This window comes from Streptopelia decaocto (genome assembly GCF_964273445.1).
Source record: "Streptopelia decaocto genome assembly, chromosome: 5".
Taxonomy (NCBI): Eukaryota; Metazoa; Chordata; class Aves; order Columbiformes; family Columbidae; genus Streptopelia; species Streptopelia decaocto.
This window is the reverse complement of record NC_138659.1, coordinates 336,533-359,079: the sequence shown is the minus strand read 5'-3', so window position 1 is coordinate 359,079 and position 22,547 is coordinate 336,533. Positions and strand designations below refer to the sequence as shown.

At 47.0% G+C, this 22,547-nt stretch overlaps 1 protein-coding gene across 1 annotated transcript in view; it reads right to left on the bottom strand.

Annotated features, from left to right (window-relative positions):
* Positions 1-649: 649 nt before the first annotated feature.
* The window catches only part of TTC39A (tetratricopeptide repeat domain 39A), a 45,800-nt gene continuing 23,902 nt past the window's right edge, over positions 650-22,547 (bottom strand). Inside the window, exons 7-18 of the mRNA XM_082053766.1 lie at positions 21,167-21,266; positions 20,540-20,605; positions 13,687-13,795; positions 13,010-13,077; positions 12,821-12,880; positions 11,899-12,060; positions 10,015-10,106; positions 8,803-8,923; positions 5,876-5,987; positions 4,766-4,880; positions 3,989-4,105; positions 650-1,086 (exon numbers count right to left, since the gene is read on the bottom strand). Coding sequence (XP_081909892.1) covers positions 978-1,086; positions 3,989-4,105; positions 4,766-4,880; positions 5,876-5,987; positions 8,803-8,923; positions 10,015-10,106; positions 11,899-12,060; positions 12,821-12,880; positions 13,010-13,077; positions 13,687-13,795; positions 20,540-20,605; positions 21,167-21,266 — 1,231 coding nt within the window. The 3' untranslated portion in view covers positions 650-977. The remainder of the gene's footprint in view (positions 1,087-3,988; positions 4,106-4,765; positions 4,881-5,875; positions 5,988-8,802; positions 8,924-10,014; positions 10,107-11,898; positions 12,061-12,820; positions 12,881-13,009; positions 13,078-13,686; positions 13,796-20,539; positions 20,606-21,166; positions 21,267-22,547) is intronic.

Below are 22,547 nucleotides of genomic sequence, written 5' to 3'. Positions count from 1 at the left end.
AGCCCCTTAACACAGAAATTCCCCAAAAGATCAGCAGAGAGCAGAAAACAAAGGGCTCTCCCTTGTGGAAAGCAGAGCCGTGCCAGGGCCCGCTCCACCCACCCTGTGCCAGCACGGCCCCTCGGGCCAGGAAACCCGGGACAACGGCTCGAGAAGCACCGGGCCGGCACCGCGCCCCCGCGGCCGGCGACACGGCGCTGTGTCGAAGCACCGGGCCGGCACCGCGCCCCCGCGGCCGGCGACACGGCGCTGTGTCGAAGCACCGGGCCGGCACTGCGCCCCCGCGGCCAGCGACACGGCGCTGTGTCTCAGGTCACCTCAGGGACTTGTGCTTTACAGCTGATAGAAACTGGTCATGTTTGTTCTGATGAAAAAACTGTTTCCTAAGGACCTCTCGGTTTTTAAACCTGTCACAGAAGTGATGCAGTTTTATATCGTCACCACCTTCCTCCTCCAAATCCTCAGTAAATCATTCAGCTGCTACGAGCAGCACACTTGACATGAAAACCAAATTAAAGAAAAAGTCAAGATACTTGCATAAGGGAGACCATTCTTTTTCACCAGCAAGTTTCTTACAGAAGCAAAAACTTGACTGGTAAAAGTCACACCCACAGCCGAGATTGATCTGTCAGTCTTTAAAGCTGCGTGGTTTGATTCTCTCCAATGTTTCCCTTTATGCTGTACTTGCTTAGTAAACGCTGCAAACGCAAGGAAACGGCAGACATGATTGAAAAACGGATTACACAGATGTAAGGAATCAAAAAGCCACTGTTGGAAAAACAATATTTTTCAGAGTTATGCTTGGTTTGAGAAGATTTTTTGCCATGTTATTACACTAGATTAATGTTTTATGCATCACCTTTAAAATTACAAATGATTTGTTTTCTCACTGACTTGAAAGAGAAGGAAAGTAACTCTAAAGTGTCGGCAACTTTCTGCACCCGGGTTTTCAACCGACAGGGCGTCCAGGAGGAAGGTTACGGCACGGCCGCGGCTCCGGCTCCTGGGGCCGATCTGGCGTGGTGCAGGGCGGCCTGAATTCTGAAATGTGTTCGTGTTTCCATGGAGTAATTCTTGTAGTTTTGTCTAAAACAAAAGCAGATCCACTCTGATTAATATATGTTTTAAAAACATTTTTCAAGTTATCTTTATATGACTGTTCTAAGCAAAACAACTGTAGACACCAAAAAAGCCTTTCTTCACGAGCTGCTGTGCTGCCCCCTCTAAAACACAAAACACGCGTTCCGAGCCAAACAACACAGCTCTTGATTTGTGGTTCCACTGCCTGGCAATGAGCAGAAAAATACAGCTTAATGCGAAACTGAGTCTGGTCGACTCAACCAAATAGCACCCATATTAAATATCTGTAACACCCACTTAGGTTACAGGCGGAACAAATTTGAATACAAACATTTTCAGGATATATATTTTTAAAAATCATTTTAGTAAGATAGATTCATCTTAATTCAGCAGACACATTTCAAGCAAGTAGAGAAGAGGCAAAAAAGCCCAGGAGACAGAGAGAAGCCGTCCTGAAGCAGGAACCACCCGTCGGTGGGGCAGCAGCCCCACGCGCCCATGGGCTCGGGTAGCGGTGCCACGCTACGAGAGTTACAGAAACATTACAAGAATCTGGATTTTCATGGAAAAGCTTGTGTTAAAAAAAAAGAAAAACTGCCCCAGGACCACACGGAAGTGCAGATCCTGCTTAACAGGAATTAACACGTCATCTCCTGCAGGATGGCTACGGAATCCAGGTACCAAATGGGATCTGACTGTGGATTTTCTGTTAGAAGATACCTGTCATCTTTACAGAAACATGAACTATTGAACAGTTTACAAGCATTTCAGTTAAAAATCTGTCATCCAGTCAAGCACAGCAGCACGGTGTCTGTCACCACGGCGGTGCGGGTGAGAACACCCGTCCCGCACCAGCTCACCATTGCGTGTACACAACACCCAAGAGGCTGAGTGAGGAAAGGAGACGACTGGGTCATGCTGTGTGCTGATCTGGAGCCCTTTGGACTTTTCTCTTTACGTTGAGTAGCTTTTGCCACGCTGATATTGTATTTCTCATCCGTAGGCTGATATTCTTGCTTGTAGCTTACAGTTACACAAATGTAAGTATTTCCACGCATGACCAAGCCCAAACTGTTTATCATCCCGCTCCACTCTCTCTCCCAGAGCTGAAACGTTCCAGCCAGCAGCAGCCTGTGGATTTAGGTCAAGCAAATCGAGCGTCACCGCACAAGCCGGTGCCGTCCGCCCTCCTGCCAACTGCAAACAATTCTGCAGCCCTGAAACCCGCCGCGTTCTCCCCCTGGTGACTGCAAACACGCTCTGCATTCCCAGCTGAAAGCTTAAAACCCCAGCATTCTAACGTGGTGCAGCAGCTGCAGGTGGGAATGTAAAGACTGCAGGTTTTTAATGACTCACTGAAACAAGGAGGGGGGTTTGTGGTGGTGTTTGTTTTTTAAAAAAATATCATCACAGTTTCCTTGAGTTCTTTCCGCACAGCAAGTCTCACGTTGTCTTTCACACACTGGGCGCCAGCGTCTCCTGAAGAGCGGCGGCGCGGGGGCTCCCGTTGGGCAGCCCGTCCGCTGGGGGCCGCCACCGGCGCCGCACGGGGCCGCACGGGGCCGCCACCGGCGCCGCACGGGGCCGCACGGGGCCGCACGGGGCCGCACGGGGCCGTCACCGGCGCCGCACGGGGCCGCACGGGGCCGCACGGGGCCGCACGGGGCCGCTGCTGGCGCCGCACGGGGCCGCACGGGGCCGCACGGGGCCGCCACCGGCGCCGCACGGGGCCGCACGGGGCCGCGGGGACGGCCGAGGCCGAGCGGCAGCGCCGGGCGGGGGAGCAGCTCTGCATCACCAGCTTCTGCATCTCTGCTCAAGATGAGTCTGGGCGAAGGAAACCAGGGCAGGCGGAGAGGGCTGCTCTGAGGAATGCAAAACCAATTTAAGCACTTTCCACTGCGTTGTGCTAATGTAATTTTTGCTCTCCCATGAGCCTACAGAGAACCAGGCTGACAAGCACAGGAGATTCGGAACTGCAGTATTTTAATTCTGCGTGACAGGCTTTTGGCACAATCTCCAGCAGGCGGGCTCCCCTCTCTGCCTCGGACAGCAGCTCAACACAAAACCTCCGTCTGACCTTTCTGAGACCTGGGACCAGCCATCACCTCTGTAGCTGCTCACACCCAGTGACCGGTGGGACCCTCAGCACTCGGAAAGATGCAGAACCTGGACCCGTTCCGGATCCCGGCAGACAGGGAACTCCTCTGCTGCAGGACGCTCGGACAGGGCAAGAGCCATTTGGTTTGCATTCCCCCCATCAAGAAATTTTGGCTCAGCAGAGAAGTAAAGGCGCAGACAGGCAAAAAAAGTATTTTGTTAATTTTATAATAAAGAACATACATGATCAAGTCCAACTATTCCTGATAGACCTACTTTGCTAGAAAAATCAATCACACGAAGTAGTAAATGCAGGTGTTTCAGGTGCCTTTCAGATGCAGATGGAACAATACAAAAGTACTAAATGCAAAATGAAGCATTAATCTTAAATATATTTCATCAAGGAAAGAAAACAGCACCGGTAGCCATCAATTTGAGCAATGTTATTTTAGCCATAACTCAGAGTTTTGATTTAATTTAGTACAGCTCTTATGATTAAGCAAATAGACTACGAAGATTACTACGTTTTGTTACACATGGGTTATTTCTTATGGAAGCCTTTCAAATTCATATTAACATCTTGAAATGTTTTTTGCTCTTATCAGAATGGATGAGTAAGTGACAGACCAGACGATCAGACAATGTCTACAACTAGAAAGGTCCAAACCAAAACTAAGGTATACATGCTGCCATTCAAAAAATGGAACAATGAGTTTCCACTATATTAATGAAATGTGTCTGCTTCCCGCTAACCAATAAAATACCATCCTGACTCATCAGGCACCAGCACAGCCTTTCCCTTGCTTACTTTGCTCTTTCCAGTAGTTTTATTGCCTCTCCTCTTCTGTCCTGGTCTAGGTACAATATCGCCAGCTCCAGCAAGGCATTTGGAATGAGATAATGGTCATATTTTATCTTCTTCTCACTGCATTGGAAAAGAAATAGCCTCAAGATCTTGCAATGGTATATTGTTTCCCTCATTTAACAGCTCCAACACAAATAAATAGATTAGCTGAGAAGGAACAATCGGTCTCTGTTACAACACTTGTCATGTTCTCTGTCCAAAGCTGCCATCCAGGTTATTAACTGTGTACTTTGCAAAACCATCCCACACATCTCAGGGTTGCGAAACCTTGCCTTTATTATCATGGAAGGATTAGAAAAGATGACAATATTATGAGCTCTATCCATGTGAACTGACAAAGAGAGACGCCGCAGCGTCCCCCCAGGAGTCCCAGGGTGACCCTGCTGCCGTCCGCAGGCCGTCCGGCTTTTGGGTGCGGCGCATCTGTGACCCGTCAGAGAACGGGCAAACAAAATACGAGTGCTCTCAACATTTTTCTGCACATATAGCCCCCCAAAAAGGAGAAAACAGCTCAGTAAAGGTGCAGATTTGCAATTCTTCTTCTATACACGGCTAACAACACTGGCAATTAAAACTGCAGTTCCTTAATATCAAAGTAACTGAAATGAATACTGCAGTCCTCTCCCTTCTATTCATCTCATGGTTCCATCTCCTCTTACTTGATACGAACAGTACTAAGAAATTCAAGAGCTCTCCTATATGCCATGTAAGGAAACTTACTTTAAATAGATGTAATTAAAATGGCCTTCTGCTTCCGAGATGTTCCCCAAATGCTTGAGGCATAAGCCCTTTAACAGCTTTATCACGCACTGGTCATCTACTAGTACTTCTGTAGCTGCAAGGTGAAGTAAATGGCACATTTTAGAAAGCCCTGGAGCAGCAGAGACTGTCCTGCCTGTAAGGAAACTTTCACCAGGTAGGTGTGAGCACAACCTGTTTACTGGAACAGAAGGAACTAACCGGTCAGTGTAATTCATTTAATGCAGAGGCAAACACACACCAACCCTTCCATGAATCGACCAAGCTTTGACTAAAAATCGTTGGGCTGTTCTTTCCCTCCCTACTCCCACTGAAAGGCTGTTCCACAATCTTACTGTTCTGGCACCTGAAAACTAATTTACAGTGTCCACTTTGGAAACTCTGAGGTTCAGTTTAAAATCTTTTAACCTTCTGCCTTCACTGCCCTTCCATATTTACAGTTGTCCTTTGGCTCCCAGCCACATGACCTATTAGCACGCAAGTATTTCATCCATTCTCCGCCTTTGTTCAGCTAAACAGAAACGCGCCCAGCTCTGCTGCCCGCGCTTCCCCTCCCCCACCCCCTCACTGTACCTTCTTCTCGCTCCCAGAGTCTCCCCAGTGCCCAGTTCAAAGTCAGGACTATTGTCACCCTTTCTCCACCAGAAATTTTTTGCATAGTACATTTCAGAGAAAATACCTGGCTTTTCCATAGCCGTTCCTTACAGGCAGCTTAGTCTTAATGCTGACAAGCAAAATCTTCAGCTTGCTTGCTCATTTCCAGTTCATGAAATACTAACTAAAAATAATTTCTGCAAAACGTCCGATACCGCACCTCCTGCTATGGAATATCTCTGTTTTCACTCCTCCAAACCTCACCTGGTCCTGCTGCTGCCGCTGCAGCTGACGGAATGACACACGCTGCACGAACCAGCTGCTTCCCTGGGGACTACGCACCTGCAGTTACGGTGTATTACCCACGGCCCTCCTGTGATCAGATTAACTTTACTAATGAGTATCTCTCTTTATTCGCAGATAATATCTTTAGCTATTGCACTGTAAAATAGCTGCTTAAACCATATCACGGGTTACCTGAACTACTTGCCAATGCTGCTTCTGCTTCAGTTAAAGTCTCTAACATGCCTTCTGTTAAGTTGGGACATTTTCCAATTACAGCGTAGCCGTTCCAGATATACATCATTTCCTAGGGTCAGGGAGAAATGACAACATCATTAATTACAGTGCTGGATAAACGCAGTTATCAAATACTTCAGTTTATCTCTGTGTGATGAAAAAGTGACAGATTCCTTAAATAAACAGTTTGTCAAAACATATTTTCATTGCAATTGAAAACTTGTTACACTGGTTTTCTGAACAAATTAGCCCTGGAAGATAACTAAAGAGCCATTTACTTCATACAATGCAAGCAGCATTGCTTGAACAGAACGCAAACACAACCCCACTGAGAGATAAAGGAAAGCGCCAACACAACAGACTTAAACCATTCACGGCAGGTGGGTAGCTGTCCCCTGACCCTCCTCTTGTTTTTCGGCTCTGTCCCAGCCGGGGCAGTAATAACTATCAATAACTACCATGTGCTGCTTCCATAGAAAAATGTACGAAATCCGAGGACAAACAAAACCAAAACCCCTGACCTGTAAGCCAAGGTCAAACAAACCAACAGGATTTCAGAGCTGAACTGTGAACCCCTTAAATTCTCCAGGTTTGTTTGATGTTCCCACACAAAGCAACTTCTTCCTTATTCAACTATTCTTACAGTAAATTTTATTAAAAACTATTAGTTTCATTCCTATTTTTTACTGGGGTTCTCTTAGTACATCACCAGGCCAAATGGGCCCATTGCTGCGAGCAATCACAAAGTTAAATATACTGATATTATGTTGATGCTATATAGACTTACAACTGGTCCTGAAGACAAGCTAGTTATTCTATTTATTTACGCAACCTAGTCTGTATTTGATAATCTAACACTTTTTGATAAAATTTCTGTATAGAATAATTGAATTCTGGAACTCTAGCATGAAAACCTGTCAGGCTGGAACAGATGAGACAGCGCGTTAACCCCATTGCTGCTGCTTTCACCACCTGGTCTCTATTGATTGGAAAACCTGCACTGAGCTTACTGTGTCTACTGCAGATTTGTTAACGGGGTTTTGATACAGAAGTACTCAAACTACGCTTATTCCAGGCTAAACCTCTGACTCTCTCCTCTCAGCAAGTCCCTTCACAGTGAAAAGAAAAATGCCAGAGATGAGATTCTGCACCCAGTATCGCACCCTCGGTGCTCTGAGCGCTGGGCTGGGGCGCTGCTGCCTCGGAAACGCCACCGCAGCAGGAGCGGGACACGGCGCCCGCCGCGCCAGGAGAGCCAGACCAGCTCTGCTCAGCACCCCAACAGCCGGCCGAGCCCACCGCAGCAGAGCCAGACCAGCTCTGCTCAGCACCCCAACAGCCGGCCGAGCCCACCGCAGCAGAGCCAGACCAGCTCTGCTCAGCACCCCAACAGCCGGCCGAACCCACCGCAGCAGAGCCAGACCAGCTCTGCTCAGCACCCCAACAGCCGGCCGAGCCCACCGCAGCAGAGCCAGACCAGCTCTGCTCAGCACCCCAACAGCCGGCCGAACCCACCGCAGCAGAGCCAGACCAGCTCTGCTCAGCACCCCAACAGCCGGCCGAGCCCACCGCAGCAGAGCCAGACCAGCTCTGCTCAGCACCCCAACAGCCGGCCGAACCCCCCGCAGCAGGAGCGGGACACGGCGCCTGCCGCGCCAGGAGAGCCAGACCAGCTCTGCTCAGCACCCCAACAGCCGGCCGAGCCCACCGCAGCAGAGCCAGACCAGCTCTGCTCAGCACCCCAACAGCCCGGCCGAGCCCACCGCAGCAGAGCCAGACCAGCTCTGCTCAGCACCCCAACAGCCCGGCCGAGCCCACCGCAGCAGAGCCAGACCAGCTCTGCTCAGCACCCCAACAGCCCGGCCGAGCCCCCCTGCGCGCCTCCGCCCTCCTCAATCTCCAGAACCTGAAAGGCCAATCAAAGGAACTAATCATTTCCTCTCATTTCAGCCTTACCACTCAGCGGGAAGCGGCCCCAGTGAATACCCATGCTACGCCCTAACAAATGTAATTCTTTGAGAAGCTGTGCCACACATTCAGCTGGTGGGCTGAGAAATGACTACTCGCTGGTGTCTCCAAGAGGCTCTCCTTGCTCAGCCATTTTCCTGAAGAGTATTTACTAACTACCCATCTGTTTCTCAAACACAGCAGCTCAAAGCACTGCAAATTCTAACAGTGTTGCACTTGGCAAACCTGTGTATTCACAAATCTTTTCTGTTCTTTCCTGTGTTCTTTGCAGGTAGATTATTGTTTCAAAGTGCAGGTGGGCGAGGCAAAGGGCCCTTGTGCGGCTGCTCTCGCGTGGCCGCAGGGAACCGGCCAGCATTGCAGGAGAAAAATGAATTAAAAAAGCCAACAGTATGCAGTAGCTTTTTGGAGTGTTAAAGGATTTGGTTGCTTCATCCTGGCACCCGTGAGTTACTTTGGAGAGCAAACATTCAGGAGCCCATAAAATAGGTGCTGACCCGTAGTGCCCAATTCTTGCATTGTTTCCTTGATTTTTCCCCCTCCTCACTTGTACCTTTAAGTCTTCTTTTAGTAGTCTCAGTAAACAACACATGACAGAAGAGACCCAGGGCAAAGTTCCTCAAAAGGAATCAAAGGAAAGAAAGCTGTTAGGAGCACGCTCGTCTAGAGCTGGAATAATGAGTTACACATGCAACACAGTTACGTGTCGCAAACAACTGGCGGAGCTCCCTGCGGCTGGTGCGCGCCCCAGTTTCACCGCATTCCTCGCATTCATTTGGCTTTGCTCTGGGAACATTCCAGTCTCCTGCAGAGGTTCTACCTTAGAAACACGGAAAGATTCAACTCCATCTCAGTTTTATTTCCAGAAATTTTAAAATGATAGTAATGAAGGGGATGGGTGTGTATTTCTAACTTACCAAAGGTGGAACAGGCAAGGGAACGGGGTTTGGAGAAAGATATCGTCGAGCTTTCCGAATTGCAAATTTTTCTGTAGGCAGCGATTTCCCTGCAATTTTCAGTTTCAAACTGGGAACAATCCTGAAAGTTTAAAGGCAAATGTAAGGAATTTTTCCTCTGGGAAAACACATTCAAACATTAACAAAAAAAATCAAACCAAAGAGAACTTTAAAAAGCTGTTGCACACTGAGTTATTTCTACCTCCAGGGAAGCTGCGCAACACACATTCACAAAAGCTGCCTTTATGCGGGGCACGTATGTCTTTATGCGGGGCACGTATGTCTTTATGCGGGGCACGTATGTCTTTATGCGGGGCACGTATGTCTTTATGCGGGGCACGTATGTCTTTATGCGGGGCACGTATGTCTTTATGCGGGGCACGTATGTCTTTAGTCTTCCTCTTTAATCAGGCAGGAAGGCCAGCCCAGGTGGCGCCCCCCTTGCCAAGGGCCCATCGCCCACGGACCGAGGGCCGGGGGCTCTTGCCGGCGCTGCTCCCGTCCTCCCAAAGACCAAACTGATTCGCTTTGTGATGGATCCCACAGCCAGTGAAATCTGCTCGTAATGTTTATATATGATATAGAAGGCCTGAAAAGTATCAATATATTGCAATCACATTAAAAAGTGATATTTAGATTTTACAGAAAATTTTTAAAGCCAAAGAAATCCATTTTCTTTGGACCAACAAATTTTTGGCATTTTTGAGCTTAAACATTACAGTTAGGTTAATCCACTGTGTTCATAATGCATATATTCACTTGCACGTTTAACTATTTCATGTTTCTCTCGGACTCAGAAGCCAGGAATCGAGTTGTACTGATGCTGCCTGCACCAAGGGGACACGTCTCGCAGCCAACCCACTGAAGGCTTCCAGACTTTACAGGCCATTTGACAAAAAGAGAAAACTGGAAAAGAATGCGAGTACTGCAGGAACAGCAGCAGCCACTGCATGGCTGGCAGCCCCAATGCCCTGTCCTGAAGCGTTTCAGGACGGCAGAAATACGCTGTCTGAACTCAGAGTCCACTTCATTTCGTCCTGCAACTTCTTACCAATCCAACACTATTTGTGCGGATCCTCCAAGCTGCGCTATGAATAATTTCGCCTCTCTTCCCCCAACACCACGGCATGAAAAGACGGGAAATTGTTGTAACTGGGTGTTAGCAAATTTTACCTAAATAATTCAACTACGTTGTCTCCAAAAGGACTGCAGTCATCTGGTCCAAACATACTGAGATAAGCAGCTTTCATGTAAATGTAAGTAGCCTGCAAATGCAATCAAAAATATCTGTATAGAAAAATGAATTTACAGCATCACCATTATTGATGTGAACTACAAAACAGGAACAAAGGGGTAGAAGTTGCTGCTTTTGCTCACAAACCTAAGCAATCTTACAAAATTTTAAGCAGGAGATGAGCAGTTTAGAAAGTGGAGTACAGATTCCTTTTTTCATCACGTATGTCTTTGCTTACTTTGTACCAGTTTATAGTTTATGTCCACATTCCAAGAACAAATGTCATGTTTGTGTAAAGCGAATTTTTATTACTCAGGAATGCACGCTAGAAAACTTATGAAAAGGTCATGCTCAGAGAAAAAAAATGCTACTGTATAGTCTGTCTGTTCCCTCAAATATTAGGTTCTAGAGAACATGAAATGGTTTTTGAAGGGTTCCACGATTTCAGATCATTAAAAGTACTGATTTCATAGGAATTCCTGAGCAAACACACATTCAGCAACCAAGGAAAGCAAAGCAGCAGACAGTGTAACTCCTGCAACAGCAGAGGATAACAGTGGCTGAGTTCTTGATTTAACCATGACCTTCAGGAGTTTTTGGGAATATTTTAAGCTGTGATTATTTATTTACACAGGAATCTAACAGTGCACGTATGCGGACATCTTTCATTTAGCTCATGTAGTTACTAATTTGCTACTATCACTTTGCACTGTAGGTTACATATTTACAGGAAGCCTCTTCTCTGCTTCTCTAAGGCCCCTGCAATATAGCACAAAACTCTACACACGGCCTAAATGGACACGTTAATATTAACCCTCAAATACGTACAACGTAGAGTAGAAAAAACAGAGATACTCTCCCCACACACGTAGTTTGATCACGTTAAAACCAAACAAGCCAATAAAACTCCCACCAACCACACATACCCCCTGGCCAGACTTAACTCGTTCTGACGCATTTCCCTGGGGCTCGGGGGAGACAGAGGGAAGAAAGCTCGCGGGTGTGGGTGGAAGGGCTGCTCCCTTTCCCATGCACAGGGCAAGGCGTCTCTTCTAACTACATTTATTATCCTGGAGGCACCACCACGGCTAGCCTCACTCACCACCAAAAGAGCTTATATCCACAATAGAAATAAAGAAATGGCAACTCATACCATTAACTGCAGCGCGTTGATGACACAACCAGTAAATGCACAGCAGAACATCTTTAACAAGTTGTTCTTCATCTACAAGTCAGGCCCAAGAGGTTTCTATTTGCCCTCAATCTGTTCAGATTTGAATGACTACTATTCACATTGTTCTACATGAGCCACAGCAGACAGGGTTCATCTGCAAAGCTACAAAAAGTCAACTCAAGTCTTACGAGGGGCAGCTGTGGGAGCTGGGGCTGTTCAGGCTGGAGAACAGGAGCTGAGGGGAGACCTTCTTGCTCTCTGCAACTGCCTAAAAGGAGGGTGTGGAATGGAGGGTGTTGGTCTCTTCTCCTAAGTATCGAGTGATAGGACAAGAGAAATGGCCTCAATTTGTGCCAGGGGAGGTTTAGATTGGATATTAGGAAAATTCTTCACTGAAAGGGCTGTGGGGCATTGGAACAGGCTGCCCAGGGCAGTGGTGGAGTCGCCATCCCTGGAGGGGTTTAAAAGGCGTTTAGACAAGGTTCTTAGGGACGTGGTTTAGTGCTAGATTTAGGTTAGGTTATGGTTGGACTCGATGATCCTGAGGGTCTCTTCCAACTGAAATGATGCTATGATTCTATGACTCAATCTGATGGAGAGTTAACAGATAAGTAGAGGGCTTTCCACCCTCCTGTTGTGCTTAACTCACCTTTGACCAAGTGTTTTCCTTGCTTAGCAGGTCTGCATAGAAGAAAGCCATCTTCCACTGACGCTTGTAGGTAAAGCACCACATGAGCTCCCAGTAACACATGTGATGGAACTGCTTCCAGTACTGCTGCGCCTCGCAACATTCTTCATACCTACTCACTGCCTGAACACAGAGATTTCCAAACGCTGCCTTAATCACGTGTAAATGCGCATACGCCCATCCTATAACAGACACTGGGTCTCCGGGATCTGCCGGCATAGCTCCTGCAACTTCCCAACTATTAACAGCCCAGTATTCCCCAAGATCACATCTGCTGGCTTTACACAAGAGATTCTTGGCTCTAGACTCAAGCTGGTGTTAGCCAGCTTGCCCCGTCACAGAGCTCCTCATCCCTGGAGGCTGTATTAAGCACAGGTGAAATGAATGTTTGTGTCCAGGGAAATTAGGAAACTAAAGTCAGAGGACAGATGCTCAGCTGACACTGATTATTGCAGCTCCAAAGACTGGAAGGGAGCTCTCACACTGTACGCCAGCTGATCCTCCACCTCCGAGCACTTTGGACACACATTCTTCATTTCCCTAATTCTTTCAAGTCTTGTATGACTCTTTGCTCAGGCTGAAGGCGAAGGATTACCACTGGATGTTATTAAAGGCACAACTTGCTTCATGATAGGAAAGGCAATGAGAAAACTCTGCCATTAATACTGGCAGACTATGACCAGAATTTGAGAAATGAGCAAAATGAGCTCGTCAAACAAGCTATTCAAAATAGTTTTCAAAATTCCTATTTGTAATTCATGAACTAAAGATTACATACATGCCAAAGCCACAGGAAGTATTAGCCAAAATGGTAACATTGTTCCTGGAGGAAAGTTTCTAAAGCTCTTGAAACTTACTTCCCAAGAGCAAAAGGATTACTTACCGCATCAATATTACCCTTCAGTGTTTCTATCCTGCCTGCAAAAAACAGGAATATGGCTCCCTGTAACAAATAATAATAAAAAAACAAGTATTCTGTAACAGTTCTCAAGCTGATCATACAGTCTAGGTCTTTGTTACCTGGCAAGAAAAATTAAACAATCATACAAAACTAAATTATGATTAATTTTACCTTTGGATAGCGAGTCAAGTAAGGCTTAAGTAGTCTTTCTGCCTCCTCAACATTTCCTTTTCCTGTCCCTAGAATAAATAAAAATGCAAGTGATAAAAACAGTAAGAAAAGAAAAAACAAAACAGGAATGCAAGGTACAGATGAGCCATCCTCATCTGGCCAATACATAAGCTCCTCTTTGGTAAGTCAGTCATAAATACAGGTTGGTGTTGCACTAAGCCAGAAGAACCTGAACAACATTGTGCTTACTGACTTGAAAACTCACTTGTGCACAAACACATTTTGTAGAATGCTTTAGAGATAACAGGGAAATATGTCTCAGCAGAAAAAGTCAGGGATGACATATAAACGTGATAAAAGTATTCAGGAAGCCATTACTTATAGCCAGTATTTTAAGCTCCCAAATTATGCACCTGACTGCTGAGGATGGATTTAGCTCTCACAACGTTCTTTGCGATCCTCACCGGGTCCCTTCTCATGTGCTAAGCAAACTTCTGCCTTGAAGACTAAGACACTCTTAAGTTATGACCACTACTGTAAAATTACCCCCAAATGAGTTACATTTAATCTGGTCATGAACAAACAATTCACCAACAAAAAGGTGATGGAATAATCTTTTTCCCCTCTGTGTCCCACAAGAACTAATCAAATCCAAGAGTTATTATAAACAATCTTACCTAACACAAAGGTCATGAAAGTATGATAGCAAAGCAACAGCATGGTACACAGCACCGACCTAAAGCTGTATGACGACGCTCCCTCCTGCAGCTGCCGCAGACCGTGCTCCTGTGCAACAGAGGCAGGACAAGGCGTCGGACAAGAACCAAAGTCGTGTTTTGCTAGTTTGTCAACTTGTGCAGCGTCAGCTACAGATTGCTCACTCACCAGGTTCCCCAAATGCATGGACATCCGTCGCTTACACAGCAATCAAAGATAAAAATACAGGAATTCATCTAACAGTTTTTCATGGAGTTATTGCTTAGCCTGGAAAACATCCAATGGCAGAGCAGCAACGTGGGATGTATTACATGGTTAACAAGGGTGATGGTGGTAAGCTGCTGTTAAACAGCGATCCAGAAACACAAAACACAGAGTTTTGAAATGCAAGGCAAATAAAATGTATCATCTTTGTGCAGTGTAACCATGTTTGGTGTTATTCACTGCATAAGCAAGTTAAAGACAGCAAGAAAAAAACAACCTACAACTAGCAGGGCAAAAGGATGTTTCTAACTATGCTAAGAACAAAAGGAGCTTTGCAATGGTGTTGGCCCACTATCACCAGTGGAAAAATATGATGAAAAGAATATTTCTGTTCCCTTTGGGAAGAAGGAAAGCCATCAAGTACAATACGACGCTGCATTCATATTCAGTGAGAGCATGACGGATAACCAGCTTTAAGGATTTAAGCTCCTGAGGCAACAGCATTTAGCAGCCCATTCTAGGACCAGTTCCCTGACATCAACAGCAAGAATATAAATATGCAAACATATTAAACACAAGATATGCATACTAGTAAATATGCTCAGCGAGACATGCACTGTGTGCGGGGGAAAATTCTGTTTAAAAGTTCCACTACGACTGCAATGGAAAGTTACTGGCACACGATGTATGTGCCTATAAGGACATCCTTCAGAGCAGCTGCTCTATAAACAGGGACCCCGAGGGACGTCCACCAGAGCCGCTGCGGAAGGTACCGGCGACTCCATTCCCATCTCCGCGCGTCCGCATCACAGAGCGGCGCTTCCTGCCCACCCTCACCGCTCACCGCATGACCCTGCAGTCCGTAATCATATTCGAACTTTCATCATACGCGTACTCCTTCAGTTAACTAGTGTGGTTAAGTGTTTTCATATAAATACGGTTATTTTGTATTTTAAAAAAAATTATTAATTACTGTCCTAGAAAAAGGTGCCATTAACAGATATATTTGCAGGTCAATTAGTATAACATCTCACCCAGACAAAATAACGGAAATACTGACTTGCACGTCACTTCAGAATACATTAGAAGATAGTAAAATCAGTACTGAAAATCAATGACTTCATGGAATTACAGCCAACTTCATTTTCAGCTGAGAGCAAAGGTTTGATTGATACAGATCAGTTACAAAATATGATACATTCAGTTTCTTTAAACTGCCCAGATGAAAACCACAAATATTTGGGTTTTTTTAAAGTAGCACTAAAGCACTGGGAGGCAGAAGAAAGACAAAACATGCTCTGGAATGAATTTTGGCAGAAAAAACATCCAAAGTAGATTTCCAAAGCACATTTTTTTGAAGTGAAAAACCTTCAGGCTGGAGATTTCACCGAAATCAGCACTGGGCCTTACAGTGTTTGAAATCTTCCATATAATATAGAAATACATATAAAATGAATGCCGATCACGTTTGCGAATAGCACCAAGAACGATACAGAAACAAATTAAATTAGTCGTATAGAATAATTCAGTCATTTGTGAAGTTGATCTCGCTTATGTATTTTAGTCTCAACAATGTATTTTAACCCGCCAAACACAAAGTCGTCCTGTCGCGGACACGGCACGAAGCCCACGGGCGCCCCTGCGTCCCGGAGGCCTCGGCATGAAGGAGGCGTGGCCGCTGGCCGGCGGGCGGTGCCGCCCCGCACGCCCAGCCCGCCCCGCGCGGCACAGCCCGCCCCGCGCGGCACAGCCCGCCCCGCGCGGCACAGCCCGCCCCGCGCGGCACAGCCCGCCCCGCGCGGCACAGCCCGCCCCGCGCGGCACAGCCCGCCCCGCGCGGCACAGCCCGCCCCGCGCGGCACAGCCCGCCCCGCGCGGCACAGCCCGCCCCGCGCGGCACAGCCCGCCCCGCGCGGCACAGCCCGCCCCGCGCGGCACAGCCCCGCGCGGCACAGCCCGCCCCGCGCGGCACAGCCCGCCCCGCGCGGCACAGCCCGCCCCGCGCGGCACAGCCCGCCCCGCGCGGCACAGCCCCGCGCGGCACAGCCCCGCGCGGCACAGCCCCGCGCGGCACAGCCCGCCCCGCGCGGCACAGCCCGCCCCGCACGCCCAGCCCGCCCCGCACGCCCAGCCCGCCCCGCGCGGCACAGCCCCGCGCGGCACAGCCCACAGTCCTGCTCTGCGCAGCACGCGTATCAGAGAACGCTCACTCTGCACTTCAACACCCCTAACTTCCTGTATTAAACGAACAATACAATCAGCAGACACAAACTGAAAAAAAAGAAATCTATAAGTAGTTACGATCAGTATTACAACACTTGCTTGTAGAAAAGGTGGTAACAAAGCTGCTCCTCCTCAAAAACACTCCTGCCTTTTCAAGCACCTGCTCCTTCTCCGCAGGAGCCTCTGGAGAGCCAGCAAACGAGTCAGCTGAGTGCGGTGTCAGAGCCGGACAGCACCCCGGGTGATCCTCACCGCGGATCAAACCAGGATCTCGGGACCAGATCACGGGCAACCAGCGCCCGAGCCTAAGGAGCAGCGCTGCAAACAACCCGCGCCCACTGGTGCCAGTCACTAGGGAGCACATTATATTTAATTGTTAGGACACGCCTTCTAGCCACAAGAAACCCATAAATTTCCCCCACACCTATGTCACAAGTGATATGAGCAATCCCAGAACACCAGGAATGAGCTTCCAAACAAAGTCTATTACAGGGCGTATTGCTACAATATAAAACTGATGTCAAGGCAATAACTGCTTGTGATTTCTCCAAAATACCTAAACCACATCAACATGTTTAGGTTTTGTTTCACATAAAACGTACATTACTCTGAAGGGCATATGGTATAAGGCAGAGCAGGGAGCAATGATGCTTCTTAAGCAATAAATGTGATCCAATATGTTAACTTCCACCTTTCTGTGCAATTTGCTCGTAACATACCATGATCTCTTAATTCCCAAGACTGTCACTACATTGTATTACGTCAGCATCTCATTGATTTGATCCTTGCCCCAAGACATCCCGTGCTCCGTCCCTCAGGCCTCCCCCCAGGACCGGTGGGGATTCCCACAGCGAATGCAGGGCCAGCGAGGACACTGCTCAAAACCACTACCAGAAAATACTGAGATTGCTTGATACTTGTTTCAGCTGTCACCGACTAAAATCCATCTACCTTCCTGATGCAACAGCTCTTGAATGATATCTTAAAATCACTCCCTTTTAATCAGGGATCTCGACAACAAAAGCAAAGTCATCTTTCATGTCCCATGACCTGATGACAGTATCGCAGGCTTAGCAAGAGGGATGGATAAAATTAACAGCCTTTACAAAGAACTGACTAATTACACTGGTATACAGGGCATCTGAATATATCCCATGAAATACTTTTAGATCTAACTTCATTTCAAAGTTGCAGAAGAGATAAAAATACAATTCAAAAAGATGGTTAGTGGGGAACTGAAATTCAATTTATTACAAATTAACACATCAAAAATATTCTTCAGCTCAGCTGCTTTACGAAAAATATCCTCCCACATCAAAAATTATGATTTCAAAGAAACTGGTTCTATCTGAACGTTTTCGTGCCTTCTCCTGAAACCACGCTGTCATCTTACCCCCGACAAATTGCATTTAACATATGGTGGGCTCACATCAAACTTTTCTACAGTTTAGCAGCACAGCATTTGTAATCGTCTACAAAATAAGAATGAGAGTAAATACTACCCTGAGACTGGCAGAGAAGCCAGCAAGAAGGGCTCGGTGCCGACACGGGGACGGTGCAAGGGCTCCCATCTGAGTTAGTGCCGCGGCGCGCAGCTCCGCGCGGGACGCACGGCGCACGGCTCCCCGCGGGACGCATGGTGCTCCGCGCGGGACGCACGGCGCGCGGCTCCCCGCGGGACGCATGGTGCTCCCCGCGGGACGCACGGCGCGCGGATCCCCGCGGGACGCACGGCGCGCACAGCTCCGGGACGCACGGCGCGCGGCTCCCCGCGGGACGCATGGTGCTCCGCACGGGACGCACGGCGCGCGGCTCCCCGCGGGACGCATGGTGCTCCGCACGGGACGCACGGCGCGCGGCTCCCCGCGGGACGCACGGCGCGCAGCTCCCCGCGGGACGCATGGTGCTCCGCGCGGGACGCACGGCGCGCAGCTCCCCGCGGGACGCACGGCGCGCACAGCTCCGGGACGCACGGCGCGCGCGGCTCCCCGCGGGACGCACGGCACGCACAGCTCCGGGACGCACGGCGCGCGCGGCTCCCCGCGGGACGCACGGCGCGCACAGCTCCGGGACGCACGGCGCGCGCGGCTCCCCGCGGGACGCTCGCTCCACCTGCTGCCCAGCGGGGGGGGCAGCGCCGCCCGCACCGCGCGCTGGGCGGCAGAACCGCACCGGCCTCAGCACTCAAGTACCGTTTAACACAAATAAGCGTGTATGTTGACTAACGATACAAGGCAAAGGAACAGTGACAACAGCACAACAGCCACATCCTGGACTGGTGGGGACAAACGCGGCCTGAGGCTACTTTTACACTTAATACTTTTATACTTTCTTGATCTTATCCTACCTACTGTTCTGAGACTCCAGACTGCTGTTAAGTTGATCATGTTGGCCACAGTGCCTACAAATGGTTTAGGAGGTAATGGAGCTTTGGGCACGGCCTCATTTACTATCAGACACGACACATCTGCGAGACAAGAACAGTCCCTGGGGGCAAATCTGCTGGCCTGAAGGCAGATTAGTGTCGTGGAAGATACCACAATGTAATTTCCTAACCAGTTTTAATCAACACATGACCCACACCACAAACAAGCTGTCCTCTGGTGCGCTGTAGCTCTCCCAGGTAAACTGTAAACAGCCCAAGGCTCTTGGTTTTTGCACAAACTGATGCTCACCATGAGCACTGAAGGGAAAAGGTTGTGAGATCAAACACAGATGTATTCAAAACCCCTTTCTTCTGGACGGGGTGCAGCACATAACACACAAACCTTCCCTCTCATCTGCCACTGTTTCTTTCACCTTCCAGACTCCTGTCTGTATTGCAGGGGACACCTTCTCGCAAGCTTTGGAAAACCAATTGCAATTTTGCTTTTCGCATCTGACTCACAAACATTAAATGTAGACTTTCTAGGATATTAAAATAAATGACCATCAATGAACTTTAATCAACATGTTTAAAATACTCCTTTTTATGGTACGCAGAGAACAGGTTTTTGCTTAACTTTATGGTAATCTAGGTTATGCTTCAGTGAGTTATTAAAAAAACTGGAACAGGAGCTGACTCATCAACACAAATATCAGCCCACTCACAGCCACACAAGAAATCCCAGGGCCAAAAGAAAACATCAGAAATTCAGTCAGAGGGACAATTTTCGTTTGCAGCAACAAGATGAGTGTTCAGCAAAGTATTCTCAGAACTCTGCTGGTGAGTGCACTGCCCTTTCATTTCACGAATACTTTGCTTTAGCTGCTCTCTGTTTTCACAACTGACAGGTACAGCCATTTGGTTTTTGCCTCCACTGCTCCTGCTCAGCACACTCTGCCGCAAGCTCCTCGCTTTAAACTAGACAGTTTCTTTTCAGATCTAAGATCCTTCCTGTAAACCAATAAAATGGCGATGACACTCACCCACCCAGTACCCAAGGTGGCAGCTCTGATTAAGGAAACATTTTTCTCCTTAAAACTCATTTAGTCAATAGGAAGCATTACAAAAGAGTTAAGTTTGAACATGTTTATACAGCTTTTTGTGTGTCCGCAGGACATCAAACATTTACCTTTACCCAGTATTTAGGAAATAAATGTGACTAATGGTTAAACAGACCATGTTTTCTTAATCCAGGGACCCAATTTTGAGTGAATCTCCTGTTCTGGTGGCAGATGGAGAGACAAGAGCAAGTACAAGGCACCAAGGCCAAGATATTCCCATCAATTTAGAACCCAATTTTAAAACAACAAATCCACGAAAAACTACCACAGCGCTTTCTGTGCATCTGCCCTGCAGAGTAACTCAAGTTCATGCGAGTTTACTGGTGCCTCGTTACCGAACTTCTGTCTTTAAACGGCGTGTACAAACAACACAGGTCAGACCAGTTACTCTCTGGGCAAAAAACCCGAGTCTTTTGAGCAAAGGGGATTTAGATGCCGCACTCAAATGATCAGTTACTATTAAAGGCACAGAGAAAAAAAATCAGAAATAAGTTGAATTATTTTTTTCCCTGACTGGATGTCATGCTGAAACCTGTCAGGGAGACTCAGATGTCATAGTGACAGTAACTATCAGGTAAGCTAACATATTTAAGGCTAAGAATACACCATGGCTATGGATTTCTAAGCATAAGCACTAAAAAACCAAATGTGTCAACACCATCGTATTAGCCATTGTCTTTATCACGTACCATCACTGAAAAATGGTGTCACAATCTTTGTTAAGTGTAACAGTTCAGACAAAAATCTAAAGGAAGAGTGATCTGCATCATGTATCTCAGCATCAGTGGCAGCAGCGACCCCAGAGCCTTGCGGAGGGCTCGGGCTGCAGAGCGGAGGAAGAGGCTGTGCTCTCAGTTAACAGTGACGGGAATGTACCAGTAAGAGTCAGTTCACATTTACCTTGTTTCCAGAAAATCCAACAAACTCCAGTAATCTCAGAATCCGTGCGGGAAACATGGACAATGTCTACAGAAAGAAAGACAACAGTTATGCAGTAATAAACCTCCTAGCTCCCAGTTGCCTCTTATAACTTTTCCAAACACAAGAAATCATCACTAAAATTATTAAAAACATCTTTATATATCTGACAATTTCCAGGTGTATACCTGCTATATTTTACATACAATTTAAAGAAAAATATTTGTTTAATACAGAGACCCTGCTTCTCCAGGAGTCCCTGCATAGAAATATGCTTACACAGCACACGCTTAGTAACTCATACTTCTTGGATGTTTCATAAATACTGAGTGCATACCACACAGCACATATTTGTACTTTATGCAGTAAATCTAACATTTGGGCACGTGCTGGACTCACCCAAAGTAATGCAAGCAAGGGGAACCACCATGCACTTTCTGCAGCCCATCAACTGAACAACCACGTCACCCCTCAGCATCTCAGTCAATGTCTCTCTGACATATCATTAGTAACACGGATGTCAATGGGACTTCTCTGGTATTTAAGTTAAGATTATTTTCAGAAATGCAGAAGGTTGCAGCGCTTCAGCTCAAAACCGTTGGTACATACCAGATTAAATGCTCCAACTCCAAGTTTTACGCTGCCCTCAAAATGGAGATGGTTCTCTCCCTTGACATAATGTGGAGACTGTATGAGACTGTCCAGCTCCCTGAAAATGCACCAAGATTCTGTTACGTTGTCAGTAAACAAAATAATTAATTACAGTTCAGTAAGAAAGTAAACCAGTTACCGTGAACTACACAGTAGTTCAAAAAAGGTCTATTTGTCCTCCCACCCAGGTGAACAACGTTTACAACATTTTGTTGGATTTATCAACAAATCATTTCTGTCACATTGCTATCAATTCAAAACCACGCAGTCCTGGAGCTGAACTCCTGTCAAATACACATAGGCAATTAGCAAGCACATTTCTGCCCAAAAGTGTTCCAAGAACGGTTGTTGGGAGCAACATCAACCTTTACAACGGCAAAAAAGATGACGGGGCAGCGCAGGCGAGTTAAATTTAAACCAGCAGATTTAAATCAGCAAACGTGAGTTTCACTAATCCTGGATTAGGTATTCTCTTTTTGTGCACCTTCCTTCAAAACACTATTTTCTTATATATAGGAAAAGACAATTTTAAGAAATATTTTAAAATGGGCAGGTATATTGGAAATTACTTTTCACTTAGTTTTGTAACATTCAGGTATCTCAACTTTGTAGTGCCCCTTTATTTCCCTGTGTAATCCATCTGGATTTGAACCTGTTCTGTCTCCAAACCTTCTACGCGTTTTTCACAGTATTGTTTATTTTGTTAAGTACTAGAAGAAAAATACCGTTTCGATGGCAGCCACATATTTGTACTCAGGCCGTCAGGTTTTAATCTGCTGGTTGCTCCAGCAGGTACTTTCCCTGTAAGTGCAGCCGTCACCACGGGCCTGCGCTCAGTCACCCTCGCCCGCCCGGACGCGGGCACCATCACCTCCCTCCCTGTCAGCACCTGACACTTTGGACAACGCTTTGTGTATGTTCTGAGTTCAAATTTAACATCCTAAAATAAACCAAAATACGATGCATATTTAGCTTTCACTTTTAGAAATTATTCGTACAAGTTTGTACTACTGTGAAAGGTTTCTGATACTTTTTATTCACTAACCATTATTTCGTTCTATCTTTTCTACAGTGTATGGTAACCTTCCTCCCTCAAAGACAGGTTCAAAGACTGATCTTTGTGACATTCACTCCTGCCTTTCCAGGGCTGCTGTTGGGGACTATCCAGGAGCGGGGAAAGGAAAGATGGCGCTTCTATCAGAAACCGTGTTGTAAAAATACCGATCAATCAAAGCAAATTCTTGTTGCCATATTTCACTGTTCTCTCTGTAACCTGCCGCACCACACTCTCACCAAAACTGCAAACAATTACTTCTTCCCACATCAAAGGTACAGGATG